At 50.9% G+C, this 27,084-nt stretch overlaps 5 protein-coding genes across 10 annotated transcripts in view; 3 read left to right on the top strand and 2 right to left on the bottom strand.

The window, feature by feature from the left end:
- The window catches only part of ninl (ninein-like), a 16,455-nt gene extending 10,789 nt beyond the window's left edge, over positions 1 to 5,666 (top strand). For 3 of the 4 annotated variants that reach the window (XM_076162663.1, XM_076162664.1, XM_076162662.1), the window contains 12 exons: positions 208 to 1,626; positions 2,087 to 2,191; positions 2,350 to 2,419; positions 2,662 to 2,829; positions 2,998 to 3,114; positions 3,228 to 3,341; positions 3,423 to 3,569; positions 3,821 to 3,970; positions 4,148 to 4,261; positions 4,425 to 4,628; positions 4,719 to 4,832; positions 5,209 to 5,666. In XM_076162663.1, coding sequence (XP_076018778.1) covers positions 208 to 1,626; positions 2,087 to 2,191; positions 2,350 to 2,419; positions 2,662 to 2,829; positions 2,998 to 3,114; positions 3,228 to 3,341; positions 3,423 to 3,569; positions 3,821 to 3,970; positions 4,148 to 4,261; positions 4,425 to 4,628; positions 4,719 to 4,832; positions 5,209 to 5,400 — 2,914 coding nt within the window. In that variant the 3' untranslated portion in view covers positions 5,401 to 5,666. The remainder of the gene's footprint in view (positions 1 to 207; positions 1,627 to 2,086; positions 2,192 to 2,349; positions 2,420 to 2,661; positions 2,830 to 2,997; positions 3,115 to 3,227; positions 3,342 to 3,422; positions 3,570 to 3,820; positions 3,971 to 4,147; positions 4,262 to 4,424; positions 4,629 to 4,718; positions 4,833 to 5,208) is intronic. The other variant, XM_076162665.1, reaches the window with a different exon arrangement.
- Positions 5,667 to 5,822: 156 nt separating this feature from the next.
- On the bottom strand, positions 5,823 to 9,891 carry gins1 (GINS complex subunit 1 (Psf1 homolog)). Of its 2 annotated transcripts, none has more exons than XM_076162677.1 (7): positions 9,822 to 9,891; positions 8,200 to 8,264; positions 8,026 to 8,124; positions 6,945 to 7,035; positions 6,678 to 6,794; positions 6,520 to 6,594; positions 5,823 to 6,389 (listed from the first exon to the last, which is right to left on the bottom strand). In XM_076162677.1, exons 2-7 carry the CDS (start codon positions 8,232 to 8,234, stop codon positions 6,321 to 6,323), a joined length of 486 nt encoding a protein of 161 aa, XP_076018792.1. In that variant the 5' UTR covers positions 8,235 to 8,264; positions 9,822 to 9,891; the 3' UTR covers positions 5,823 to 6,320. The 2 variants fall into 2 exon arrangements, with proteins under 2 accessions (XP_076018792.1, XP_076018791.1); XM_076162676.1 differs by lacking the exon at positions 9,822 to 9,891 and adding an exon at positions 8,726 to 8,949.
- On the top strand, positions 9,259 to 16,056 carry abhd12 (abhydrolase domain containing 12, lysophospholipase). 2 transcript variants are annotated; one of them, XM_076162669.1, is made up of 14 exons: positions 9,259 to 9,394; positions 10,110 to 10,284; positions 12,759 to 12,880; positions 13,102 to 13,207; positions 13,349 to 13,468; positions 13,556 to 13,586; positions 13,755 to 13,800; positions 13,923 to 14,052; positions 14,294 to 14,331; positions 14,422 to 14,501; positions 14,588 to 14,670; positions 15,183 to 15,261; positions 15,355 to 15,482; positions 15,607 to 16,056. In XM_076162669.1, exons 2-14 carry the CDS (start codon positions 10,112 to 10,114, stop codon positions 15,644 to 15,646), a joined length of 1,176 nt encoding a protein of 391 aa, XP_076018784.1. In that variant the 5' UTR covers positions 9,259 to 9,394; positions 10,110 to 10,111; the 3' UTR covers positions 15,647 to 16,056. The 2 variants fall into 2 exon arrangements, with proteins under 2 accessions (XP_076018784.1, XP_076018782.1); XM_076162667.1 differs by lacking the exon at positions 9,259 to 9,394 and having other exon boundaries at positions 9,894 to 10,284.
- A 527-nt stretch (positions 16,057 to 16,583) lies between these two features.
- On the top strand, positions 16,584 to 18,812 carry LOC143010387 (barrier-to-autointegration factor-like). The gene is made up of 4 exons (XM_076162678.1): positions 16,584 to 16,660; positions 17,066 to 17,229; positions 17,832 to 17,962; positions 18,462 to 18,812. The coding sequence occupies exons 3-4, from the start codon at positions 17,837 to 17,839 to the stop codon at positions 18,606 to 18,608; spliced, it is 273 nt and encodes a 90-aa protein (XP_076018793.1). The 5' UTR covers positions 16,584 to 16,660; positions 17,066 to 17,229; positions 17,832 to 17,836; the 3' UTR covers positions 18,609 to 18,812.
- A 204-nt stretch (positions 18,813 to 19,016) lies between these two features.
- entpd6 (ectonucleoside triphosphate diphosphohydrolase 6) lies at positions 19,017 to 26,830 on the bottom strand. The gene is made up of 14 exons (XM_076162666.1): positions 26,730 to 26,830; positions 25,828 to 26,110; positions 25,481 to 25,557; positions 25,227 to 25,370; positions 24,829 to 24,904; positions 22,842 to 22,877; positions 22,506 to 22,594; positions 22,011 to 22,090; positions 21,299 to 21,363; positions 20,922 to 21,023; positions 20,692 to 20,832; positions 20,463 to 20,519; positions 20,249 to 20,361; positions 19,017 to 20,171 (listed from the first exon to the last, which is right to left on the bottom strand). The coding sequence occupies exons 2-14, from the start codon at positions 26,075 to 26,077 to the stop codon at positions 20,088 to 20,090; spliced, it is 1,314 nt and encodes a 437-aa protein (XP_076018781.1). The 5' UTR covers positions 26,078 to 26,110; positions 26,730 to 26,830; the 3' UTR covers positions 19,017 to 20,087.
- Between the last annotated feature and the right edge of the window lie 254 nt (positions 26,831 to 27,084).

Here is a 27,084-nt window from a genome sequence, read left to right as displayed (position 1 = left end):
AACTCTGTGTGTTAGGTTCCTCTGACAGAGCAGCTCTGTGGGCCGTCGCTCTGTGGGAGGAGCCTCATGTTTAGTATTGTAATGTAAAGTTTGAACCTGCATGTAAACACAGCGTCTCCAGATGTGTTTAGGTGTAAATCAAGCGTGTCCAGATGTGTTGAGCAGCTAGCATAGTGCTGTAACCACGCAGCTCGCTCTGCTAACCAGGGAGGAAGCAGACCAGCAGCTCTCTCAGATGAAGCTCCAGCACGCTGAGGGACAACGCCGCCTCCTCCATCTGCTCCACCTGGAGCGCCAGCAGCTGCAGGAGCAGAGAGCATGCTGGGAGAGCCGACCGGTCCGGATGGAGCAGGAGAAGCTCCAACGTGAGGAGAGAGCCAGAGAGGAGCTCACCTCAGAGAAGAAGAAGCTGGAGGAGCAGCATGAGGACGAGCTGGAGGCCAGGTCACAGGAGGTCAGAGAGCATTCCGGCTGTTTGGAGGAGGATCTGAAAGCTTCCCAAGAAAGGTGCTGTGAACTTGAAACCAGACTCCAGGAGGCTTGTTCTCAGCTGGAGGAGAGCATCGGTGTCCTGGAGGCCCACGAGGCCGCGACCAACCAGCTGACCTCAGAGAAGAACCTACTGGAGGAGGAGCTAGAGGGGCTGAAGGTCAGGGAGCAGCAGCTTCTGTTCCAGGTGTCCCAGCAGAAAGGAGAGCTGGACCATCTCCAGGTTGAGTCCCACAGTCTCCTCCTGGACAAGGAGGTGGTGGCTGATAACTGCAGCCGACTGTCCAGCGCCTTTGTGCAGCTGCAGGTCCAGCTCAGAGCCAGAGAGCTGAGCCTGAGCGCCCTGAGGTCTGAGCTGGAGAACCTACAGGAGACACTCAGGGCCAAAGGTGAATGTGTGTCCAGACTGAGCGCTGAGCTGGACTCCCTGAAGACGGACAGAGCCCGACTGATCCAAGATCTGAAGGATCAGGCCATGGCTGTGGACAACCTGCAGCTGGAGCTGGACGGAGCCACTGAGGAGCTGGGAAGGAGGAGGAGAGCTGAGGAGGGTCTTCTGGAGACCCTGAAGCAGGAACAGAGCCATAGCACTCAGCTTCAGTCCTGCCTGGATGAGGAGAAGGAGGAGGTCTGTCGCCTGAGCCTGGAGAATGGGAGCTACCTGCGTCTGGCTGACCAGCTCTCCACCCAGATCGTAGAGATGGAGGAGGAGATCTCCACGCTGAGGGAGCACATCGGTGACCTCAGCGCCCAGCTCAATGAAACCGCAGACCTGGTCCTGGACCTCAGAAGACAACTCAACTCCAAATCCAGCGCGGCGGAGCGTCTTCGGGTTGAGGCGGCGGACGCCACTGGCCTCTTGCGGCGAGCAGAGGATTCTTCTGAGAAGCACTGCCGCCAGGTTCAGCAGCTCAGCGTCCAGCTGCAGACCAGGGACCAGGAGCTGAGCCGGGTCAGAGGTGGGGCTGAAGACCGGACCGCCTGGCTCCAGCAGGCCCTGAGGGACACCCAGAGCCAGCTGAGGAGGGCGGAGGAAGACTATGAGAGGGAGAAGGGACAGATGAAGGAGCAGCTGATGGACATGGAGAGGCTGGTCCTGGCCCTGGAGGAGGACATGGACCCGCTCGCTCTTCACAGGTTTGTGGAGCATGAGCCCGGCCACCAACATCAACGGCTGCCTTCAAACGACCACTAACCTGCGTCCGCCGCACGACTCCCACAAACGCCGTCGTGCAAGCTGAGTAGATGATTGACTAATAAAGTGATGATGTGACTGACAGCTAATGAGCTCGCACACGCGTGATCTGGAATGCTTTAACACTCAACCTAACCTAATGACGCACGCATGACTGCTCCGCCTCCTCCTCCTCATCTTCATCTTCATCATTAGTGTTACCTGTGTGTGTCTGTGTGTGGACATGTTATCTCATAACGTGAAGGAAGAAGATCTTCAGCACATCCATGTTATTTGGTAAAGAATGTAAATCTAAATGTTTCCCTTTCACCAAGTTGATGAAGACGAAGCGCTGAGCTCTCAGCGTCTGTAGATGGACTGGCTGCTGTGTGTTTGTGTTGATTGTGATGTTTGGGGCTTCAGGACTCAGCTGGAGGAGGTCCGCTCAGAGAACGGAGCTCTGAAGGAGCGGCTGAGCCTCCTGCAGCAGGAGGTCCACAGCCTGGAGGACGACGTCGCAAACAAGAGGTCAGGACTACAACACCTTCAGGGGTTTGGGGGGAAACTTCATCACTGAGTGTTTTTGGTAAATGGGAGCATTGTGGACATACGGAGGGCTCAGGGTCAAAGGTCAGAGGTCAACATGTTAGAACCCTAACCCAAACAGTCACTGTCTCCCTGCTCAGGAAGAAGATGGAGGAGCTGGATGGAGAACATGAGCAGAGCAGAGAGGAGGAGGAGCGGCTGCACAAAGAGGTACCACACCTGAACCAGAACCTTTGTTTTGGGCCCACATGCAGACTAGAGAACTGGCCCCATGTGTGGTGGCACCAGGGGTGGAGTACTGGACCCCACCTCAGGTTCCTCTAGTTTCAGGTCCTCCCCTGGAACCTTTTGGGTTCAGAACCAATTTATTTAGGTGGAAATGCATCAATTGTGATCCAGAATGGAACGAGTTACATGTTAGAGCAAATAAATCCTTTTCTTTACGTCTCCAGAACTCTAAATACCGTGAGGAGGTTCTGGACCTGAGCAGCAGGAACTTGCAGCTGAGTAACGACAACGCAGACCTCAACGCCCGTCTCCATGGCGAACAGGAGTCAGTCAGGATGCTGCAGGAGCAGCTGACGTCGGTCTGCAAGGATCAGGAGGAGGGCGGGGCTATGGTGAGAGGAGGTGGGCGGGGCTATGGGGAGAGTAGGTGATGGTGGGCGTGGCTATGGTGAAAGGGGGGTGAGGTGGGCGGAGCTATGGGGAGAGGAGGAGGAGTCCCATTCCTCAGCCTTCAGTTGCCATGTTTAAGTCGGTCTAAGCCGTTGGTGTGGTGGCTGCAGGTGCGGCAGCTGCAGGATGCGGCGATGCAGCAGGAGCGGGAGAAGCTGCAGAAGCAGGGGGCCTGGCATCAGGAGCACCACCTGCTGGAGAAGGAGCTCAACAACAGCAAGGAAAAGGTGCCGTGGCGAGGGGGGAGGGGTCGTTAGCTTGCTAGTCTGCTCGCGGCCAAGAAGCTTTAACGACTTGAGTTTGTTCACCTTATGAAAGGAAATGTTTTCCTTTTCCTCAGCTGGGTCGTCTGTCGGAGCTGGAGGCGGAGCTTAGCGGTGTGGCTCTGAAGCAGCAGTGGCTGGAGGACGACAAAGCCAAACTGCTGAAGGAGGCCGACCAGCGAAACCAGAAGGTGCCGCCTCGCCCCAAACCTCGCAAACGCACCCAAACTCTCTTCCTGCTGGCTCATGTGTGTTTGTGTGTTTGTGTCCAGGTGGAGAAGCTGCAGGAGGCGCTGCTCTCTGTGGAGGCGGAGGCGGAGCTACTCCGCTCACAGCTTCACGCTGTCAATCAGGAGAAGCTTGGCCACGCCCATGAAGTCACTGACCTGCAGAGGAAGTTACAGGAAGCTCAGGAAAAGGTCTGCACCACTCAGCATCAAACATAATCCATCAGTCTGACGATTCAGAGGCATAAACCCTGAACTCACTCACTTAGCCTCATGCTAACGTTCCCCTTCCTGATCCAGTGACCTCTGACCCAGGAGCTCAGTTCACACATTGAAGCAGTGTGAACTCACACACACACACACACACACACACACACACACACACACAGATCTTTACACACGTGTCCATGTTGTTAGCTACTTTATGTCTGTGTGGTTTTCAGGTGGAGGAGTTGGAGAGCAGCTTGCTGAGGCTGAGCAGGGAGAAGGAGCAGCTCAGTCAGGCTCAGCAGGAGCAGCGGGACCAGATCTCCATCAGTCTGCAGGAGGAGACGTTCAGGCTGAGGGCCCAGAACCAGGAGCTCCACCGCAGAGTGAGACCTTTACACCACACGCTCACATGGCAGCTGAGCCTGATCAGCCTCAGCACAAACCTTACTCTTAGATCGAAGAACTGCGAGAAGGAAACGCACAAGATTACACTGATGATGTCATGGAGCACAGCTTCAGTTTGTCAGGCTCAGTCGCTCACCACAGCTTTGTGTCTTCAGCTGTCAGAGCTGCAGGTCCAGAGTTCAGACGTCCAGCGTCTGACTCAGGAGCAGCAGAACCTCAAGACCAAGCTGAGTGAGCTGGAGACGGCACGGACTCAAGCCCAGGACCAGGTCAGAACCTCCACTGATCCTGAGTGGAACTAAGCTGAAGCAGCTTTAAACATGAATCTTTGTATCTGTGGCAAAGCTGCCGTATCAGAGGAGGAGGAGGAGGAGGAGGAGGAGGAGGTGCCAGCTGGCTGAAGTTCATGTTTGTTGGTCTCCATGGTTGCAGGCTGTGAAGGCGGACTCTGCGCTCAGCCTGGCTCAGGCTCAGCGCATCCGTCAGCTGCAGGAGCTGCAGGAGCAGGCGGGGCTCAGGGAGCAGCTGGGGCAGCTGCAGGCCCGACTGGTGGAGGAGCAGAGGAGGAGCCGGCAGCTGGAGGAGAAGCTGAAGCTGCAGAGTCAGCAGAGCAGCTCGCACCTCAACATCAAGCAGGTAAACACACACACACACACACACACACACACACACACACACAATGAAGGACAGCGTCTGAGTGTGTGTGTGTGTGTGTGTTGCGTTCAGGATCAGTACGAGAAGGCGATGTCCTCAGTGGAGCAGAGGACGGAGGAGCTGGAGATCAAACTGAAGGGCGTTCGTCTGCTGCTGCAGGAGAAGGTGCAGCAGCTCAGAGAGCAGGTGAGCTGGCACACGCGTGTTACATGACGCTCCACTCACATCACAGGCTGAAGACCTGTTTGGTTTGGCCCACGTGTGAGTGACAGATGGTTCAGGCTCATCATCATCATGTGGAGGTCAGGTAGGGGAGGAGCTTGTGTTGAGAGAGTTCAGTTCCCCACGGGGTCACAGGTCACTGAGCAGCTGATGGAACGTCCATCACCACCTGGTTAACAACCAACCTGATTACTGTTGTCATGGAGACGGTAACAGAAGGTCAGATGGTCCCAAAAGGACTTTGCCTCCATCTTGGACCCTTGGCCCCTCAGAGCTGGACGCTGTTTGTTGATCTCCTAACTGATCAGGTGTTTCCTCTGTGTCCGTCTGTCCCGTGCAGCTGGCGAGGAACGCCAAGTCCAGCGCTCTGCTGAAGGACGTGTATGTGGAGAACTCCCAGCTGATGAAGGCCCTGCAGGTCACTGAGCAGCGGCAGAAGAGCGCAGAGAAGAAGAACTTTCTGTTGGAGGAGAAGATCCACGCGCTCAACAAACTGCTGAGGGACATCGTGCCGTCCTCGCTCGCCACGTAGGACTGTGACGCCACGGGCAGGCTGTGTGGGCGTGGCTCCATCTGTTAAAGACTGAACACACACACACACACACACACACTCTGACGTATTTCAGCCATGAGGGTATTTTTATTTCCTGTTTACCGTTTCTGTGTTGGTGTCATCATGTTGTTCAGATCAAAGCCAGATTTATATTTTTACACTTTATACCACAGTGTGAGCAGACACACCTCCTTGATGCATGGGAGGGTTGACTGAGAAGTTCTGAGCCCGGAGTCTGATAATAATAATTCCAGTCTTATCTCCGTAATGTGTAAACAGAATGATTGTATGAAGGAACAAAGAGTTGATTGATAAGTTTTGAGCCCAGCGAGTGACCTAGAGTAGTTTGCTGGTGTCATGTGGACTCAGAACTTATCAATCAACCTAATCAGAATGAAGTTTAATATTTAATCCAAGAAAATGAAGAATAAATGGTTTATTTTACTTTTTCGTAATTCTTCTTGACCTGTAACTTTTGAGCATCTGAGGGATGGACGGTCCAATAGACGATACTACTGAAGATCAAGCCCAACTCCAGGTAACCATAGCAACTGTAACATGAACCTTTGACCCTGAAGCTGCATTCATGATCCGGGTCTCAGATCAGAAGATGAGCCGAAGCTTTACCAAAGGAATTTATTTCATTTTAAACACAAATGTAACATTCATCTGTTAGCTCATTAACAACAAACTTTAATCTGGCCATCATTTCCAAACGATCAGTCAGGCTTCAGGTTTCACTGCAGTCAATCATCTCACACATGAACACAGATCAGTGTGGTTCTGTCAGTGATCCAGTGCAGCGCGTTCACACTCAGCTCACTGTCGGCACAGAGAAGTTCCATTGGATCCGAGACCAAATCAAGTTCCGTCCGATGACATCACTTCCTCTCCCCAGCTCAGGAGACGACGTGCTCCAGGACGCCCTGACGAATCAGCTGCTCGCATTTCCACCTGGGCAGGAAGTGCTGCAGACAAAGAGACGTTAGCGTGTCAGAGTTTGAGCCGATCAGCTACTGTCCACTAGAGGCAGACACCAAGCAAAGGCCTGAGGTTCTGACAACAAACTTGACCTGTAAGCAAGAGGATGAAGCTCACCTGGCTGTTCTTCTTCAGCAGGATGACAGTGCCATCGTCGATCTCAAACTCGCCGTGATCCTTCAGACACCTCACCTGGAAAACATTCAGCTAATCAGAACCCAGCTGAGGGAACCACGTCACGTGTGTGCTGGCTGATCTACCGTGTGCCCGCTCACCTGGATGTAGAGGCTCTTTGGAGGCTTCATGTCCTGGGTGATGTCCAGCCCCTCCCCCCCGCCCAGCGAGCGCATGAAGGAGGCCAGAGACTTCTTATACTGACTGAACCACTGCAACTGTGAGACACACACACACACACACACACACACACACACACACACACACACACACACACACACACACACACACACACACCCATCAATGCCCACACATCCTCAGCGACGGATCATGATCGCCATAGAAACAAGGCGGTCCCGCAGACTGACCTCCTCCGCACACATGTGGAAGCGAACGTTGGCGGGCAGGACGCTGCCGTACTCCCAACGCAGAGCACGAATCCTCAGCAGGCGGTCATACCTACAAACAGGAAGTGGGGAGGAGGGAGGAAGCAGTGAGTGGAGGAGGCAAGAAGTGTCCTGGGGTTTCACTCCAACTGGGATGGATTACAAACTGGTTCATGTGCCTGCACATGCGTGTGTAGTTACAGGTAGGCGTGTGCAGTTACAGGACGTGTGTAGTTACAGGACGTGTGTAGTTACAGGACGTGTGTACTTACAGGGCGTGTGTAGTTACAGGGTGTGTGTAGTTACAGGGCGTGTGTAGTTACAGGACATGTGTAGTTACAGGGCGTGTGTAGTAACGGGACGTGTGTAGTTACAGGTAGGCGTGTGTAGTTACAGGACCTGTGTAGTTACAGGTAGGCGTGTGTAGTTACAGGACCTGTGTAGTTACAGGTAGGCGTGTGTAGTTACAGGGCGTGTGTAGTTGCAGGACATGTGTAGTTGCAGGACATGTGTAGTTACAGGACGTGTGTAGTTACAGGACGTGTGTAGTTACAGGGCGTGTGTAGTTACAGGGCGTGTGTAGTTACAGGGCGTGTGTAGTTACAGGACGTGTGTAGTTACAGGACGTGTGTAGTTACAGGACATGTGTAGTTACAGGACGTGTGTAGTTACAGGACGTGTGTAGTTACAGGACGTGTGTAGTTACAGGACGTGTGTAGTTACAGGACATGTGTAGTTACAGGACGTGTGTAGTTACAGGACATGTGTAGTTACAGGACGTGTGTAGTTACAGGACATGTGTAGTTACAGGACGTGTGTAGTTACAGGACGTGTGTAGTTACAGGACGTGTGTAGTTACAGGACATGTGTAGTTACAGGACGTGTGTAGTTACAGGACATGTGTAGTTACAGGACATGTGTAGTTACAGGACGTGTGTAGTTACAGGACGTGTGTAGTTACAGGACATGTGTAGTTACAGGACATGTGTAGTTACAGGACATGTGTAGTTACAGGACGTGTGTAGTTACAGGACATGTGTAGTTACAGGACATGTGTAGTTACAGGTAGGCGCTGAGGCATCTCTGGTTCCTCAGCAGGCAGCAGTGACGCAGCTTGATGGAGGGAATGAGCTCAGAGCGACCCTCAGCCTTGGCTTGGTTGCTGGAGGAAACAACACACAGAGGGATCAACACAGAGGTGCACACAGAGGGAACATGGCTGCTCTGTCTCACTCACACGTCGCTCTGGTTCTGCTCGTACAGAGCCTCCATCTCCTGCAGAATCTGACGGATCGCATCCTCCTGAAAAGCAGACAGACGGTCTGAAGCTCCTCAACAACAAGATCACTCTGACCTTTCACCTCTGCACACATCTGCTCCCCAACATGCTTCTGATGTTCATGAGGACCATCAAGCTGTAAACACTCAAGTGCAGCTTCTCCTGAGTGGAGACTCAAGTCTGCACCTCCTGGAGATGGAGAAGGAGATGATCTTGACCTTTAGGTTGACCTTTAGCAGGATCATCGGCACATGGAGTGTTGATAAACACTGAGTTCTGATCCTCAGATGGACAGAAGCTCGTTATGTGGTGTGAATCAGGCCCGGTGGTTCTGATCCGGTCTGTTTGACCGGGACCCGCTCTCTGGCCCCATAAGTGAACGCTTCCCTGCTTGATGAAGCGCTGAGCCTCGCTGCCGCGGTGCTGCTCCTGATCCCCGGCTCTGTCCCGAGCAGAGGCCGCAGCTGTGACCGGCTGTACTCACGTTGAAGGCGGGCAGCTGGCCGTCACTCATGCGGTGAAGCTCTCTGATCAACTCGATGGCTTTCTCACAAAACATCCCGGAGGAGATTCGAACCGACGACCTGCTCTGATCCAAACACGAGACCGCCCGCTTCAGCTGGAGACACTTTCGCGCCAAAGGGATTGTTATCGTGTTGTGATCACGTGACCGGAAACTCCGGTGCTCACAGAGGGACAAACAGCACGGAGACTCAGCTCGGCCGTCAAGTTAGAGCGTCGTTACGCTGAGTCCTGAGTTGAGACTCAGTGAGAGCCAGCGACATTTGTTTAGCTGCGCTTTGACTGATACGGCGGGTAATTGAGTCAATACCTCCGTAAAGCCTCACCAGGTAACCCGCTGACTTCCAGGTTAGCTAACAGCGCGATGTAGCAGCCGGCTAAAAATAAAGCAGTCTGACAGGTCGAACCTCCTGGGCAGGCTCCTTTTGTGACATGACACATACATGTTACATGACATTCCAGCTCTGTTGAGATAGGACACAAAGCGGACGTTTATCTGTGTGACTTTCTTTGTTTTGGGACGAATTCACTTCGCCGATCTTTGCGAGAGTCCATTTTAGGCTGCGTTCAAGTACAGCGGGGAGGAGCAGCACTCTGTGTTTAATGGAGACCTGCGATGCACCGTGAACATGTAAGTGAGAACAGAGGAACAGGCTGACCGGCAGGGGGAGCTGTTTCACTGCAGAGCTCTTAGAGATCACATGAAGGAGGCGGGGCTGGAAATGTGACAGTAAATATAATCGGTATCCACATTTCATCTAAACTGTGTTGTGAGTCTTTTGTGTTATTGAAGCTTCATGTCTTGTCTGTATTATTCAAACATGGTGTCATATTTCATTTTCCAACACGTAGAAACATGACGGACGTTTAGGTCTGAAGTCATGGAACTTAACTGGACAAAGTCTGTGAACCCTGGTGCCACTGCGTTATGCTGTCTAAGAAACGATATGTACGGGAATTCAAGAAGATAAAGGTTCTCGGGTGATGTCTTAAGTAAACACACTGTGAAATAAATATTCCTGAGTGTATTTTAAAAGGTTTAAGAGAGATTTAAATACCTTAAATCAGTTTGTTTACAGTCCGTTTCTAACCTAATGGCTCCCACGGTCCCCCGGGGCCCTGAAAGCGGCACAGAGTGATCACGTGCCCTGCTTCTGTGTGCTGATTGGCTGGGGCCGGCCGCAGATCAGCTGCTCTCTGCGGATCTCGCCGAGCTCGCGCTGCTGGAGGCACAGCGGGGATTCAGCTCCGTCCTGCCCGCTCTCACTGCGCCTCCGCCCGCTGTCACACCCGGTACTCGCGCCGCTCCCGGCTCATTCACACTGTTTGCTTTCTAACGTCTGCAGTGATGCGAAAGCGAAATAACTCGCTGACTCCGGAGCGTGACAGCGCGACCACCGGCACCCTGCTGGACTGCGACTTGGACCTGAAGCAGCGAACCGACAGAGGAGCAGCAGGGCCCGGAGCCAGCGAGGGGCCCGACTCGGGAACAGAGCGCAGCATGGAGAAACCGTTCAGAAGGTAAAAGAGAGACCCGCACTCTGCCTGCTGCCTGTCTGTCCGTCTGTCCGTTTGTGTGGACCGAAGAGACATCAAGTATGTAAACATCTTTAGTTTAGGCACTTTGATGTTTTAGACAAATAACCTGTTGTTAAGTTAACTTTTATTTTGAAAAATAAAAGGAAATCGGTCAATATAGAAAGTACAACTCCAAACTCTATTAAATGTAATGTTAAATGGTTTAATTAGACAGAAGTATGAAATCCATGCTCTTGGTTTGTTTTTGGAGGTCAGAGGTCATTGTGTTGTGTTTCCATGACATCAGTAAGTGTTGTTAAAAAGCAGATCAGTCAGGACGGATGAACCTGAAGAACTGGACCGCTGAGTCAGTTAAACTTGACTCTCTAGTCTTGAGAGAGCCAGCATGTCTGACCTTTGACCTCCATGAGTCTGAATCTGAACACGAGTGGAGGTTTGGGGCTGCAGTGTATGAAGATAAACAGATGCTTGATTGATAAATCTTGAGCTGAGGTGAACTAGTTCTTCCACTTCTTTATCTCACCAACAATGCAGGAGAATGTGACCTCATCTCTCCCAGCTGGAGCCTTTATGGTGTTTGTGACCAGATAAACGTCTGAGGTGCCAGATAAAGTTAAAGGAGTTCAAAGCCACAGTCATGGTTAACAGCAGTGAGGTGATGAATCCTTCATGTTGTCCTGGTTTGTCCTCCTTGTCCATCTCCACCTCACAGAGCCTCCAGGCCCTCTGGAACTCTTAGAGTGACTGAACTGGGACATGAGACACCTGCTCAGGCTCACTACTTATCAGTCGACCCGCTGTCCTCCTCTCAGGGTTGAGTTGTTGATGGTGTGTCATGATCCTGGATCTCTTGGTTCTTTTAAACACTAGTTGGTGGTTTGTCAACGCGGGGTTAACCTGACAGCTTCCCTCCCTCAGCCAGGGACCATGGAGCAGAGCACAAGTTGCCATAGCGACATGGCTCTGCATTGGTAGTCCTGATAACTTTGAACCCAAAGTATGGAGGAGAGAGGAGAGAGGAGAGGAGAGAGGAGAGAGGAGAGGAGAGGAGAGAGGAGCCATGGTGTTTTTAGTTCTGCTTCCTGTGATGAGTCATGGTCCGGATCTGTGAGGACTCTAGGGCTCTGAGGCTCAGCTGGGCCAGAGCCTCAGAGCCGACCTGTCACCTGTGTGTGTGTGTGTGTGTGTGTGTGTGTGTGTGTGTGTGTGTGTGTGTGTGTGTGTGTGTGTGTGTGTGTGTGTGTGTGTGTGTGTGTGTGTGTGTGTGTGTGTGGACTGGCGGACCTTTGACCTGACTCTCTGAGCGTGACTTTAAGCTTCCATCTTCAAAAAAAAAGAGGAACCAGGTCAAAGTTCAGGCAGCGATCTGTGCTGACAGGAAGTGACCTCACTGCTGATGTGGCGTTTGAAGCCACAGTTTAATTTCAGAAAGAGGAAGTGAGCTCCAGGCTGGAGCAGAGTCAGCGTCTGACCTCTGAGTGACCTCATGTGACCCTGATGAAGGGGGCGGGGGTGGGGGGGGTCTGCTCTGTTCTGCTTCACACACACACACACACACACACACACACACACACACACACAGACGCGCACACACACAAAGAGACATACACACACACAGACATACACACATACAGACACACAGAGAGACACACACACACACAGAGAGAGAGACACACACACACACAAACAGCAACACACACACACACACACTCTCCCCCTGTGCAGCAGGATCAGATCAAAGTGACCTTCAGGTTGCAGCAGCGTGACATCAGCTCATAACACTGCAGGCTCTCAGCTTCCTGTGGCTCAGTGTGTGTGTGTGTGTGTGTGCGTGTGTGTTCTCAGATTACTGTGTGTCTCTGGTTCCTCTGTATTACTTTAGATGTAGTAGTCGTAGTAACCTGATGCCTGAGCTTCTCTCAGCCTCGGTGAGGTCAAAGTTCACCTTTCTCTTCTTCTTCTGCTGTGGGTCCTCTGGAGGAAACCATGAACAGCAGAATGAGATCAGATCAGGGGACTGTTCCTTTAAATGGAACTCTAACAAGCTCTGGATGTTCGCACTCAGCAGATCAGTGGTGATGAATAATTCAGGTTCAGATCCTGTGACAGGGCAGCGCTCGACACACACACACACACACACACACACACACACACACACACACACACACACACACACACACACACAGGGCTCAGGTGGCCTGGACATCTTCAGTAAAATGGTGTCAGAGTGAGAAATGTGTTTAAACTGAACTTTGCTCTCTGAAAGGAGCTAGAGTTACCATGGTAACTACAGGCCTCCTTTCCACCACCTCTTCTGTTCTCCATCAGCTCCTCTTCCTCACATGTCTCTCTGTCCTCTCACTCTTCTTCTGCAGTTCTCAGGTCGTGCTGTTGCTCTGCATCTAGTGGAGCTGTAACTATGGAAACGTGCTGATGCTTGGTTTCTCTGCTCTCAGGTTGAGCCTGAGCGGTAAGATGAAGAGGCTCCTGATCTGGCTGCTGCTCGTCTACGTCTCCATTCCCTTCATCGTCAAACTCTGTCCGTCCATCCAGGCCAAACTCGTCTTCCTCAACTTTGGTGAGTGGTTGTCGCTGTCGTTCACACTGAGGACGACACTTTGATCTGCTGAGGTTCTGATCGGGCCCAGAATAATAAGAGAGCCTCAGTCTGTACTGCAGCCGGGTCAAAGGTCAGCCTGCTGATCCTGACTGGACAGGAAATGGACCAACACACTGATGTGATTGACAACATTGATGTACGTGCCCACCTGGTGACCTTTGACCTCCCTCTCACCTCAGTGAGGATGCCGTACTTCATTGACCTGAAGCGACCTTTGGACCAAGGCCTGAACCACACACACAACCTCTACCTGGAGCCTGAGGCCGGCTTCAAGATCGGAGTCTGGTAACACACACACACACTGCCACACACACACACGCGTACATGCACACAAGAAAGTGATGTCACAACTGTGTGTGTGTGTGTGTGTGTGTGTGTGTGTGTGTGTGTGTGTGTGTGTGTGTGTGTGTGTGTGTGTGTGTTCAGGCACACAGTTCCCACTCACCTGTGGAGAGACGCTCAGGGGAAAGGAGGTGATTGGTACGGCTCCACGCTAAGCTCCGCCCACTCTGTGATCCTCTATCTCCACGGCAACGCAGGGACCAGGTGAAACTTGCATAGATAAAGAAATGAGTGTGTGTGTGTGTGTGTGTGTGTGTGTGTCTGACCTTTGACCTGTCTGTCTCTCTGCAGAGGAGGAGACCACAGAGTTCAGCTTTATAAGGTACTTCCTGTTTGTGACCTCATGTCTTCAGTATTGATGCAGCAGCTAATTTGAACTTGATCAGCTGATCTATCCGTATTGATTATTTCAGATGAGAAAGTAAAGGTGACATCATCAAACAGCTCATTGGTCAGATAACTAAACGGCTCTGTCTCTGTCTTCCTTCAGGTCCTCAGTTCATTAGGCTACCATGTAGTCACGTTTGATTACAGAGGTGAGAGAGAAGAGCTGATCCCCTTTATACTGTATGATCAATATGTCTGCAGTCTGACAGCTGTGTGTGTGTGTGTGTGTGTGTGTGTGTGTGTGTGTGTGTGTGTGTGTGTGTGTGTGCAGGCTGGGGCGACTCAGACGGCTCTCCATCAGAGGGAGGGATGACATCAGACGCTGTCTTCATCTATGATTGGCTGAAACAAAGGCTGAACAAAACACCGCTTTATGTCTGGGGGCACTCACTGGGAACAGGGTAACACACACACACACACTCACTCACTCACTCACTCACTCACTCACTCACTCACTCACTCACTCACACACACTCACTGGGAACAGGGTAACACACACACTCACACACACTCACTCACTCACTCACTCACTCACTCACTCACTCACACACACTCACTGGGAACAGGGTAACACACACTCACACACACACACACACACACACCCCTTCACACTCACATATAATGTTGTTTTTTTCTTTCCAGAGTTGCCACAAATCTGGTCAGACGGCTCTGTGACAGAGGTGAGACACACACACCCACCCACTCCTAGTATATATAAGGTTTACACTGCATCAACCCCATATTTACATACGTGTGTGTGTGTGTTCCAGGCAGTCCTCCTGACGCTCTGATCTTAGAGTCTCCATTCACCAACATCAGAGAGGAGGCAAAGAGTCACCCCTTCTCCATGGTAACACACTCACACACAGGCTGAATACTTAAGTGTGTGTGTGTGTATTTAAGTGTGTGTGTGTGTGTGTGTGTGTGTGTTTTCAGGTGTACAGATACCTGCCTGGCTTTGATTGGTTCTTCCTGGACCCCATCACTGCGAACAACATCCGCTTTGCCAGCGACGAGAAGTACGTAACTCTGTCTCCCTCTGCTGGTGATCAGTAAGCATGACAGCCACAGAGGCACCAAACAGGGAAGTGAAGGTAGAAGTTTGCAGAACGTTTGTGTAGTGATCCTGAATGTCAACGCACCAAGCAGGGCGGCGTCAGGACAAACAGTAGAAGAAGAACACACTGGCAGCTTTAGTTTGACCTCAGCTGACCCCTGCTGGTGTTTCAGGTGTCGACTGGTTGGTCTAATCTCAGGGATTGTTTGTGTGTGTGCAGCAGATTACAGCTCTGAGCAGACTGTGACCTTTAACCCTGCACACACACAGCGGGTCATAGTGGCTCAACAACCAAGCTGCTAATCACCATGGCAACACATTCATGGAATTACCTTCAAATTCAAGTTGTGTTGTGTATAAAAAAGTGAATGGGTTTTCTTGTTGCAACAGCTGAGTGTGGTCGCTAGAGGGAGCCCTACAGCAGCGCTCACTGCCCCTGCTGGTCATTAGTTCAACTGTTTTGTGTGTCTGCAGTGTGAATCACATTTCCTGTCCCGTCCTGATCCTCCACGCTGAGGACGATGGCGTGGTTCCCTTCCACCTGGGAAAAAAGGTACCGAGCTAAATCTCATGCATTAGAAGAAAACATGTGGAAGGATGTAAACGCCGTCTTCATCTTCCTCCTCCTCCTCCTCCTCCTCCTCAGCTGTACAGCTTGGCCTCCCGGTCTAAGAGTCTGAGTGGATACAAGGTTCAGTTTGTCCCCTTCGCCTCCTCGCTGGCCTACAAGCACAAGTTCATCTACAGGAGCCCGGAGCTGCCACACATCCTCAGGTACGCTGGGAGAGGAGGCGGGGCTTGGTTGTCACATGACGGCGACTGGCCAATCGCACACTGCGACACGGACGCCGACCCGCTGGAACGCAGGAACTTAAAGTGTGTGTTTGTTTCCTTTCAGCGACTTCCTGGGTGCAGCTCATCCCGACGCACAGCGGTGAGCCAGAGGACGACATACGCGCACACACGCACACACACACACACACACACACACACACGCACACCCTGTTACAAACCGAGTGATCAGACTGAAGGTTCATGCATGAACCAAACACACTCGGCCATCATTCCTTTAGCATTCCTGACCACAGCTGCACAGACGCCACACAGGGTTACCATGGTAACTGTGAGGACGAGGACGATGAAAGCAAACTGGAGAAGGAGCAGCGTCTTGAGTTTTTATCTTTTTAACCTCACAGCATGACTGACAGACACACACACACACACACGCTGGATCTCTACGTGTGTGTGTGTCCTGGTTTTATCAGCTGGTGAACATGTGACCGACCCGTGTGTTTTCTCTGGACGCCTGCTATGACTTGAATTATTGATTAAAATCCTTTAAAGAGTTTGTTTGTCTGTTTGTGTTCTGATTCATACAGAATCAATACAAGCCTCTGATTGGTCACTGCTGTTTGTTTAGAAGTGATGAGCCTCCAGAGGCCTCACCTGACCGAGCATGGAGACGTGAAGGTCTGAGTGGAGGCTCTGTGACTCCACTGTGACTCCACTGTGACTCCTCTGTGACTCCTCTGTGACTCCACTGTGACTCCACTGTGACTCCACTGTGACTCCACTTATGTTTGATCAATCAGTTCATCCAACACAAGTTCACCAGATTGATCCACAATCAGCTGACAAACTGATGACCTTAAGTGATGAGGCTGAGTGATGAGGCTGAGGCTGAGGCTGAGGCTGAGGCTGGGTGATGAGGCTGAGGCTGGGTGATGAGGCTGAGGCTGAGGCTGAGGCTGGGTGATGAGTCTGGGCTGAGGTGTCTGTTTCCTCTGGACCGTCTGTTAAGCAGCAGCTGTGACCCACGTGCATCACGACCTGCGTTAAAAACAGGAAGCTACTGCAGATCACGTGGAAAAGGAGCCACGCCCCCTCAGGTGTGCTCCGTTAGGCGCGTGAAGCTGCTTCCCTCCTGCCAGCTCCTCAGCTGCTCCGAGCCGGTAAGTTCTCTCTCATGGCCGCGGCTCAGCGTCACGTCGGCCTTACGTTAAAATGTCGAAGCACGGTGGACGTGCAGGTCATGACGTCACGTGGTCCTTTCAGCGTCTTTACTTGTGAAAACGTTTGAGTAGAAACGGAACGTGTGTGTGGATCTACTGCGTCCCCAGGGTCCTAAACTCCCTGGAGGCTTAAACACTGCATTAAAGTCGATAGTGAATGATGTGTTAAAGTTTACAAGTTACAAAGTGAAGCCTCCGTTAATGTTTAAAAGTAGACGTGAAAATAAGAATACCGAGTTAAATGTTTATAAATCTTTAAATAGTGTAAAAAAAAAAATAAAGAAAATCGTCCATGTCATGAAAGAGAGTTACCGGATGTGACGCGGTTGTAATTGCGCCTCGCAGGTTCCCGGGTCCAGACCGGACAGCGGCTGAAGTTTGCGGGTCAGGCCGGATTACGTCACTGCAGTGCGCGACGCGGAGGAAAGCTGCGCTCGAAGCTCAAAACTGCAGTTTGTGTGTTTGACCTGCGGAAGCTTCAACACGTGAGAGAGACGCAACACCAGCAGGTAAGAACCGAACCGAACCAGCGCCTCATTCCTGCTCAACAGCCTGTTTAAACCACAGACCGGCTACTGTCTGGTCTCATTGCCTTATTGATCTTCAGTTAGATTGTATCGAGTCGTTCTGTACTGTTAGATGACTTTAGTGTCTACTTTGCTGCCTCGTCTGTGTATGGTTTGATTGATAAGTTGTGATCCTGAACGTAATACACTTAGTCCTGTTTCAGGCTCACATCTTATCATTCAATGTGACTTAGCAGGAGGATGCTCTATCAGCTGCTCCGTGATGTAATCAGGATAACTTGTACACTTTTGCTGCCTCATCTGTCATAGCTTTGATTGATAAGTTGTGAGCCCAAATATTGTGTAGTCAATGAATGAGGCAGGTTCACAACTTATCAGTCAATATCTTTTTTTCCAAGGCTGAACTATTGATCAATCAATACTTGAGTCTGCCTTACAATGTATCAGTGTCTTATTAAGTGAAGTAATATAACTTCACCATCATCATGCAGTCACTCGCTAATAAGTTGTATTCTTTGCTCACAGACATGTTGGAGAGATTAATGTGTGTGTGTGTGTGTGTGTGTGTACCTTTTGTTCCTCAGCTGGGATGTCGACCACGTCTCAGAAGCATCGGGACTTTGTGGGCGAGCCGATGGGGGACAAAGCAGTGACCCATCTGTCCGGGATCGGAGACATTCTTGGCAAGAAGCTGGAGCAGCAGGGCTTTGATAAGGTGAAGGGAAAGAGACGACTGTGTGATCCTACAACTATGCAGAGATCTTCTTCTTCTTCTCCTCTTCAGGTCTGTAGGTCTCTAATGGACCCTTATGGAGTCCATGATCAAGCTCCTCTTCATGGAGACAGAAGCTTAGTTACAGACTGATATGTTGACCTCTGACCCCAAACCCTCTGTATGTCATGGATCTCTATCCTATAGTAACTCTGACCTTTGACCCAAACAGTAGAAGAAGCACAGAGATGTGAGGAGGAGTTAACCTCATTACATCAGAACTTCTCTCTTTATGCTGTAGAAGAAGAAACAACCACATGGATCCATCAGGGTCCCTTAGAGACCTGCAGACCTGAAGAGGAGAAGAAGATCTACACACTAACAGTGTCATGTTCAGACATAAATAAAATCCCAAGTTCAGTAATATTGCAGGAACTGAATGATCAGAGCAGAACCCCTGAGGTGTCTCCTCCATCAGCTGATCAGTCCCTTGTTGTTTCAGGCCTACGTGGTCCTGGGTCAGTTCCTGCTCCTGAAGCAGGACTCTGAGATGTTCACCGAGTGGCTGAAGGACACCAGCGGTGCAAACTCTCGTCAGGCTGGATCCTGCTCTCAGTGCCTGAAGGAGTGGTGCGACGCCTTCCTGTGAGACACGCCCCACAAAGGCGTCACCCTGCCCGAGCCCCGCCTCTTCCTGTGTCTGAACTGTTTCGCAGCACAACGTTCCTGGACATGTCTTGTTTTTCAGCCGTAGTTCCTGCTTGGAGGCGCTCGGCGAGCCAGCGGGCGACTTCCTGTCTGTCAGCGCTTTGTTGGTGAAAGTTTACATGAATAAAAGCTTTACGTACGATCAGCTGGTGTCCACAATCTCTCCAAGCCCTCAAACTCCTCTGATTGGCTGGACGCCTCAGACAGCCTGCTGAGGTTTCATGGTTTCAAAAAGGTAACCATGGCAACACCACAGACGCGGTAGGCCGAGTCCTGGGGTCTATCCTGGTCAAGGTTCAGGTGCCGCCGGTCGGTCTCATGGATCAAAGTGTAAATAAATGAACCAAAGTCTTTAGATGTTCACTTTATTGTGAAGAGTTAAAATATAAAGTTGAGCTGTTATAAAAGCTTACGGGAGTTTGTGTCCAGACACACACTGACCTCAACTCTCCTTCAGCTCACATGTGCGCTCACAGGAAGCTTCCTTTAGGTGTTTAGTCTGTGTCCATGTGACCTTTGACCTTTACTGGGGCGATTCTGGTCCAGAGGAGAGCAGAGCTGCAGCTCAGTCTGCATTCATGACCTTTAAAGTGTCAATCAGCTGGGTTAAGACCTAAACCTGCTGGACTGTGAGGTGAAGGTCAACATGAACTCTGCATGCTTCACACCTGAACTCTGAGGGGTCGCACTGATCTGTTCTATTAGAGATGACCTTTTCTTTCCTTCACAGATCTACAGGCTCTGCCAGACCATTGACTGGTGGGGGGGGGGGGGGGGGTCTTCTCTTCCCTTCTCTCCTCGTGTGTCCCCTTCTCCACAGCTGATGATGTCACCTGTATCTGCTGTTTGACATCATGCTGTACAAACTACCTATGACATCATCTCTGAATGTGTCACACAGCTGTTCCCTTGGTTACAGAGTCACACTGAAATACAAACATGAGGTCCAGACACACAACAACATTCAATTTGTTACATGATGACAAATAAAAAACTAGAGCTACTGATCTCTCTCTCTCTCACTCTCTCTCACTCACACACACACACACACACACACACACACACAAAGAGGTTACTACAGTACATAGACCCATCACCACATACAGAGGGCTCAGGGTCAAAGGTCAGAGGTCAACATATTAGTATGTATGATAATGAATATCACTTTTAATGTGTTTCTTCATCTTGAATCAAAGTGCAGGTGATGCATCCACAGCAGCTCTGTCTGTCTGCAGCTCTGTCTGTCTGTCTGTCTGCAGCTCTGTCTGTCTGTCTGCAGCTCTGTCTTAGGGCATCAACAAGCTTCCAATGTGCAGCGAGCAGACGCTCTCTGATGAAGACGTCACTTCCTGCTCCCAGTCCTCAGGCAGACTGGACTCTGGGCTTTGGTTCTGTGGGTTCTGTTCAGTGCTGCTGGACTTTATTGTCTCTTCAAGGACTCAATGTAATGAAAGGTCGCTCCCAGAGCCCAGCTGGTCTCCACATGGCTGAGGGTCCTGGCTAACTGTAACACACACACACACGTCAGAGTGGTCACATTGTACTGTTTGAGGTCTGAAGCTCTTTGACCTCTGACCTCACCTTGAGCTCTTTGTGCAGGGGGAAGCCGAGCTCCTGCAGCAGGGCGGAGATGTAGACCAGGTCCAAACAGAGGAACGGACTCTGCAGAGGACTGAGGCTCAGACCGCTGCACACTGCAACACACAGCAGCTGTTACAGGGCGGCCATCTTTAAACTGAACTGTGGCGTTTACACTGCAGTACACTGAATGCACCACAGGGGGGCGCTGCCTCACCTCTTTTAGCGCCGTCAAGGTAGTGGGCGACTGTGATGGTGCCTCCTTTACTGTCCTCTATACACACACACACACACACACACACACTTGATCAAACCTCTCATATAAACCGTAATGATATTAAGTTGTCAGATGTCATAAATGTCTGCTTTGTAAACTGTACTGTTGCTATGGTAACACTCAGTCTTTCTGCCTGCAGACAATCAGCAAGGCAGCAGCAGATTCGTACCGATGACTCCCAGGTCCACCGCTCTGTCGTAGTAGTAAGAGAAAGCGTAGAAGTCCATGTCTGCCACCTCCATCACAGGCTCCACCCTCCTGTACAGCAGCTTCTCCACTCTGCTGAGACACGACGGGAATGCAGGCTCGCCTGACACACACACACACATTGATCCACTCTGTTAGGCCTTCCTGTAGCACCACCATGCCTACTGAGTGTGCACATGCTGTTCAGCTCACCTGCTTTCTGTCCCCTCACTGTGTAGATGATGTCAGCGTGTTCCCACGTGCCAGAGTGCTCTGGAGCAAGGCAGGGGCTGATGAGCTCAGTGCTGCCCCCTACTGCTCTCACACACACACACACACATTACATTACATTACATTACATTACATTACGGTCATTTAGCAGACGCTTTTATCCAAAGCGACTTACAATAAGTGTGTTCAACAAAGGTAGATAAAAGAACACACACACACACACACACACACACACACACACACACACACACACACACACACACATCAGACAGAGCAAGGACGCACTTCCTGTCCCCAAACTGGACTTAAACTACAATCATCCAATGAAATAAAGAGAAGACGAAGAAGAAGATACGTACGGGGAGGAGCTTCAACACCGCCCATCACAGCTAGACGGGCCGACATCAGACCCAGACCCAGGTAACTGTGCACACACACACACACACACACACACACACACACACACACGGGCAGTGAGGCATGTGAGTGTAGACAGTGTGTGTGTGTGTACCTGTGTGTGTAGACGGTGTGTGTGTGTGTGTAGACTGTGTGTGTGTGTGTGTGTACCTGTGTGTGTAGACGGCGTGTGTGTGTGTGTGTGTACCTGTGTGTGTAGACGGTGTGTGTGTGTGTACCTGTGTGTGTAGACGGTGTGTGTGTGTGTACCTGTGTGTGTAGACGGAGTGTGTGTGTGTGTGTGTACCTGTGTGTGTAGGCGGTGTGTGTGTGTGTGTGTGTACCTGTGTGTGTAGACGGTGTGTGTGTGTGTACCTGTGTGTGTATACGGTGTGTGTGTGTACCTGTGTGTGTAGACGGTGTGTGTGTGTGTACCTGTGTGTGTATACGGTGTGTGTGTGTACCTGTGTGTGTAGACGGTGTGTGTGTGTGTACCTGTGTGTGTATACGGTGTGTGTGTGTACCTGTGTGTGTAGACGGTGTGTGTGTGTGTACCTGTGTGTGTATACGGTGTGTGTGTGTACCTGTGTGTGTAGACGGTGTGTGTGTGTACCTGTGTGTGTAGACGGTGTGTGTGTGTGTGTACCTGTGTGTGTATACGGTGTGTGTGTGTACCTGTGTGTGTAGACGGTGTGTGTGTTGTTGAACATCCTGAAGGACCTGATGAAGTCGATGGGGGAGGTCTGGATGGTTTTCTGTGCACAGAGTGAATGTGGGCGGAGTTAGTTCCTTGGTCACTTCCTGCACTGTAAGTGGTTTGATTACAAACAGGAAGTTTTGCTGAAATGCTGATGAGTCAACTTAAGGACAAACAGCCAATCAGCTGAGCAGCAGGAGAAGAAGGAGGAGGAGGAAGCAGAGGAGGCTGATGAGCTCATCTGCTCTAAACACTGACCTAGTTAAGAAACACACATCTATCTCTCATCATCTGTCTCTCTCTCTCCCTGTCTGTCTCTCTCTCTCCATCTCTCTGCCCCCCCCCCCCCCCCTCTCTCCCTCTCCATGTGAGGGCCTTTATTTGGGATTAGTGTAGCGTTTGCAGATTAAGCCTCTAAAATGGAGCTGCTGACAGAGCTGCTTTCAATTAAACTCTCTCTCTCTCATCCTTACCTCGTCCTGAGGGCTGAAGGTGATCTGGGTCGACCCGCCTCCCAAATCCAGTATCCCCACTGTGGGCGAGTCGGCACTGTGCAGACCACCTAGAGAGAGAGAGAGAGAGAGCGAGAGAGAGAGAGAGAGAGAGAGAGAGAGAGAGAGAGAGAGAGAGAGAGAGAGAGAGAGAGAGAGAGAGAGAATCCCATAACAGGTAATCAGGATTTCTTGTCCACATTAATCTCACAACATTCAGTCAATTGGATGAAGCAGGGAGGTACAATTCTATTTACTGTGTGTGTGTGTGTGTGTGTGTGTGTGTGTGTGTGTGTGTGTGTGTGTGTGTGTGTTTACCAGTGAGGAAGTTGACAGTGATCCAGGCAGAAATCCCTTAATGAAACAAAACACACAACATGTCAACAACAGAGTAGAAACACTCTATGATAAAGACTCAAAGGCCAGACCTCCAGAAGACTGATGGACCTGAGCAGAGCTGCTGGAGGTACAGAGCTGCTGGAGGTACAGAGCTGCTGGAGGTACAGAGCTGCTGGAGGTACAGAGCTGCTGGAGGTACAGAGCTGCTGGAGGTACAGAGCTGCTGGAGGTACAGAGCTGCTGGAGGTACAGAGCTGCTGGAGGTACAGAGCTGCTGGAGGTACAGAGCTGCTGGAGGTACAGAGCTGCTGGAGGTACAGAGCTGCTGGAGGTACAGAGCTGCTGGAGTGGTGTCAGCGTTGATCTGCTTCATGTTGTAATCATGCCATTATCAACTTATTGCTGAATTTGACTAAACCTGTCCAGGAGTGAAGGGTCCTGGTTCAGCAGAAGCCCAAACACCTGTGGCACTGGCAGAGGACTCAGAAATGATCAATCAACCTGTGTCCATGCAGTCCAGAGGTCCAGGTGAGGTTAGGGCGTGGAGCTGGAGCAGTGAGGAGCTCATCCAGGTCAGAGCCCAGCTGATAGGAGGATCTATGGCACTCAGCTACATTAGTGCCTCTTACAAGCGACCTCTGACCTCCTACACATGCAGGAGTAGATGATTAAAGGGCTCCACAGGAACTATATCATAGGAGCTTTAGCATTAAACTCTTACAGAGAGACGCTAAGAAGCCATTTTCAATCAAAACAAACAAGTATGGAGAGAGAGACACGCCCCCATCAGCACTCACACATCTGCATTAAAGGATCAACATCCACATCCTGCTGATAATGAGGCTGATGGAAGCTGGTTAGGGCTGAGCTCAGAGCCCAGGAGGAGGACGGAGTGTGTCCATCACTGGGACAGAGGCCAGCCCAGCCTGTCTGTGTGGAGGTCCAGCTCTGCAGGTCTCTAATGGACCCTGATGGATCCATGTGGTTCTTTCTTCTGCCCTCCACAATAAAAGCTTCAAAGCTACAATCATTTGTTGTGAATGCTGAAACATCACGTTAAGACATTTACAAGGGACATGAGTGCAGCTGTAACCAGCTGGTCCATCAGGGGGGGAGGAGATAATCACCCCCCCCCCCCCCCCTTTTACATGAAGTGGGACATTATCCCACATGGGCCTAATTGCGTGTATGAACTACTTTAGAAGGATTGGATCACGTGCAGGCTGTGCATCAGGACCTTACAGGAGCGCACACACACACACACACACACACACACACGTGGCTCCTCCCCCTCGCTATATAGATATAGAGACATGGCTAGAAGCCCTACAACAATGGTATTAGAGAATGAGGCTCTTATTGATGGCAGAGGTTAAAGGTCAGCACAGGGCCAACACACACACACACAGGCGGTCCTAGGAGCTGGACCACCTCAGAGATTCAGATGAAAGCAGAGTCTGGTCTGGACCTGAGTCTCCACTGTTTCCTCCTCTCAGCTTCTAGCTTGAGTCACAGTAACCTTTCATAATGACAGCTTCCAGCAGGATCTTTGGTAAACTTGGCAGTGAGGACTGTTGGACATCCTGTGTGTCCGTCTCATCTCCAGACGTCTCTTGTCCCCTCAAATGTGGAGGTGAGATTCCTCCTCTTCTACTTTACAGGACTGAAGGTTCTAACTTCAGTGTTGTGTGGGAGGATGACTGTAGATATGAGCTGAGACCTTCTGAGGGACCGTCTGTCCTCTGGACCCATCAGGACAGGGTTCTGACTGTACGGTCCTGTGGTGCCACATCTTATCTAACACTGACGTCATCTCATTTATATGAATGAGGGCATTTGATGTTTCAGCGGAAGGAAGTGAACAGAGAGAACGATTCAAACTTTGATTCCTTTTTGTTGTCTGATCAGTTTATCCTCCTCACACACCTTCACACAGTCACAGTGTCTTAACATTAAAGGTTCATACCTTCATCTGTGCCGTCCATGATGGACACACTGTCCTTTGTGGACAGGAAGGGAGACTCCTCAAACACTGCCCTCACCTGGGCACAAACAGAACAGCACAGGTCAGTTAGGTCTTCTTCTGGGACTTCAGGAGACATGAATGATCACATGGATGATCACATGGATGATCACATGGATGATCACATGGATGATCAATAGTGTGGAGGTTTCTGTCTCATTGGCTCTTGTTGTTGATTTGGAACTTGACAAATTATTCAGCTGATTGACAGAAATGCAACGATTCTTTAGTTTGAATATGTGTGTGTGTGTGTGTGTGTATGTGTGTGTGGCCTTGCTCAGCCTTGTTGGAGGTTTGAGCTGTGAGTGGTTTTGTTTGGAGCTTCAGATGCAGTTCCTCACCCGGTCCAGCAGGTGTTGGGCCTTCTCTCCAGGCAGCAGACGGAGGCCGGCCGTGGCCTTCAGGACCACGGGGGTGCTGTTCCACAGGGAGGGGGGCACGCTGGTCCTCGCCACCTCCAGCAGCTCAACAATGCCTGCCTGACACTGAACACACCACACACAGCCCTGCATTACTGACACACACACACACACACACACACACACACACACACACACACACACACACACACACACACACACACACACACACACACCTTGTCTGGCTCGTCGGCGTAGGTGGACAGTCCAGGCTGGATGGCCCTGAACGCCTCGTGGGCCAGTTTCGGGGCCTCTGCAGGACATTTGACACAAGAAAACAAAAGATTATTAAGTTCACAGATCCCTGCAACGGACAGAGAGATGAGTGAGATGAGTCTTTATTGTTCTAATGAGTGTGTAATGTAAAGTGCAGTGAGGCAACATGGTTGTAACAACATTGTTGTTGTTTGTTGTTAGATGACATCACTCTTTAGCGTGATGTCCCGTGTGTTTGTTCCAGTCCAGCTCCAGTCAGCTGCTGCTCTGTAGAGAGCGCTGCTCTGTAGAGGGCGCTGCTCTGTACCGTTCTGTCCCAGCTGGAACTTGAAGATGTGGATCCTGGTTCCGGTGCTCCCAGCGTCGAACATGACGCCATAGTAGAAGTTGGGCCCGGCGTCCTCAGGCGGCCCCGTGAGGGCCAACTGGTCCGGGTGGGGGGGGTTCAGCCTGGCCCCTTCAGGCTTCAGAGCGTTGTAGTGACGCTTGATGAACATCAGGTAGGCCAGCAGGCAGCCCAGGAACAGAGACATCCCAGCTAGCTTTGGTTTCTTCATGACGACACAGAGCTGAGGGCATCCTGAGCTCCACTGAAACACAGAGACATCACAACATCACAGGAGCGCCACGGACACGCCTGACACGCCTGACCCCTCAGCACGCCCTCCAGGACTCTGGATCAGCACACCTGAGCAGTCATCCCAACACAACAGGGAGGCTGTGTGAGGAGGGGCTCATCACAGCCGTGTGTGTGTAACAAGCATGTTATAGACTAAGTTCAGGTTTATAGATGCTGCAGTTGTGTTGAAGTTTGGGCAGTGCGGTCCTGTCCCCTTGTCCCTGTGTCCTCAGTCTCCCAGTGTCCCCTAACCCAGTTTCCTCAGTGATACCACAGTGGAGGTCCAGCACATCTAAAGCTCTTCATGCTTTACAAACCCAGCCTTTGGTCTCAACCCCTCTGCTCCTCTCTGCTCTAAACTCCTCTTGTTAAACTAAATGTTCTGCTTGTCTCCAGGTTCTGGGTCCTGACCTGTTCAGACTCAGACATACGAGTCAGAGGACTTAGACTCGAGTCATGTTTGGGTGAGTTCTCTTACTGTCCGAGTCGACTTGTTTGTGACTTTATTCTGTTTGTTTGCTTTAGTTAGCAGCGTTAGCATGTAGCTGTTTGAAGTTAGCTTAGCGTGTTAGCTTAGCAGCGTTACATACCGGGCTGAAGCTCCGTTAGTCCCGTGACCGCGACATCCGCTCCGTGTTCCGCTCCGCGCGCCGCCGCTTGCTTCACCGCTGGAGAGTTGAGACCAGCGAGTCGCCGTTTGATGACGTCTCGGCGCCTGCCGTGACGTGGAGTCAAACCTGACACGAATACAGCTGTGTGTTTATGTAGCAGCTAACATGCTAACAAGCGGATTACAAAGAAACTATACAGGAAACAACAACAGCATTCTGAATAAAGTGTTTATCAGAGACAAGATAATTTAGTCACCGTGGTGTGTGTGTGTGTGTGTGTGTGTGTGTGTTCACTGTACAGATTGATTCAAACATCACATGTGTGTTTGTAGCC

Source organism: Genypterus blacodes, unplaced genomic scaffold, assembly GCF_046128005.1.
Source record: "Genypterus blacodes isolate CSIRO-AG114 ecotype Tasmania unplaced genomic scaffold, CSIRO-AGI_Gbla_v1 ptg000127l_1, whole genome shotgun sequence".
Lineage (NCBI taxonomy): Eukaryota > Metazoa > Chordata > Actinopteri > Ophidiiformes > Ophidiidae > Genypterus > Genypterus blacodes.
The sequence above is the reverse complement of the archived record's forward strand: the minus strand, read 5'-3'. Positions and strand labels throughout refer to the sequence as shown.

What these genes read in the sequence shown, in the direction of transcription:
- gins1 (XM_076162676.1), bottom strand. Translation starts at nt 8,800, where the DNA reads ATGTTTTGTGAGAAAGCCATCGAGTTGATCAGAGAGCTTCACCGCATG. An exon ending in GCCAGCTGCCCGCCTTCAAC is followed by an intron (nt 8,265 to 8,725) that starts GTGAGTACAGCC and finishes TCTGCTTTTCAG; the next exon opens with GAGGATGCGATCCGTCAGAT. An exon ending in AGATGCCTCAGCGCCTACCT is followed by an intron (nt 7,036 to 8,025) that starts GTAACTACACAT and finishes TCCTGTTTGTAG; the next exon opens with GTATGACCGCCTGCTGAGGA.
- abhd12 (XM_076162669.1), top strand. Translation starts at nt 10,112, where the DNA reads ATGCGAAAGCGAAATAACTCGCTGACTCCGGAGCGTGACAGCGCGACC. An exon ending in ACTCGTCTTCCTCAACTTTG is followed by an intron (nt 12,881 to 13,101) that starts GTGAGTGGTTGT and finishes CTCTCACCTCAG; the next exon opens with TGAGGATGCCGTACTTCATT. An exon ending in CCTTCCACCTGGGAAAAAAG is followed by an intron (nt 15,262 to 15,354) that starts GTACCGAGCTAA and finishes CCTCCTCCTCAG; the next exon opens with CTGTACAGCTTGGCCTCCCG.
- LOC143010387 (XM_076162678.1), top strand. Translation starts at nt 17,837, where the DNA reads ATGTCGACCACGTCTCAGAAGCATCGGGACTTTGTGGGCGAGCCGATG. An exon ending in AGCAGCAGGGCTTTGATAAG is followed by an intron (nt 17,963 to 18,461) that starts GTGAAGGGAAAG and finishes TTGTTGTTTCAG; the next exon opens with GCCTACGTGGTCCTGGGTCA.
- entpd6 (XM_076162666.1), bottom strand. Translation starts at nt 26,077, where the DNA reads ATGAAGAAACCAAAGCTAGCTGGGATGTCTCTGTTCCTGGGCTGCCTG. An exon ending in GTTCCAGCTGGGACAGAACG is followed by an intron (nt 25,558 to 25,827) that starts GTACAGAGCAGC and finishes AATGTCCTGCAG; the next exon opens with AGGCCCCGAAACTGGCCCAC. An exon ending in CCTTCAGCCCTCAGGACGAG is followed by an intron (nt 22,091 to 22,505) that starts GTAAGGATGAGA and finishes CTCTGTGCACAG; the next exon opens with AAAACCATCCAGACCTCCCC.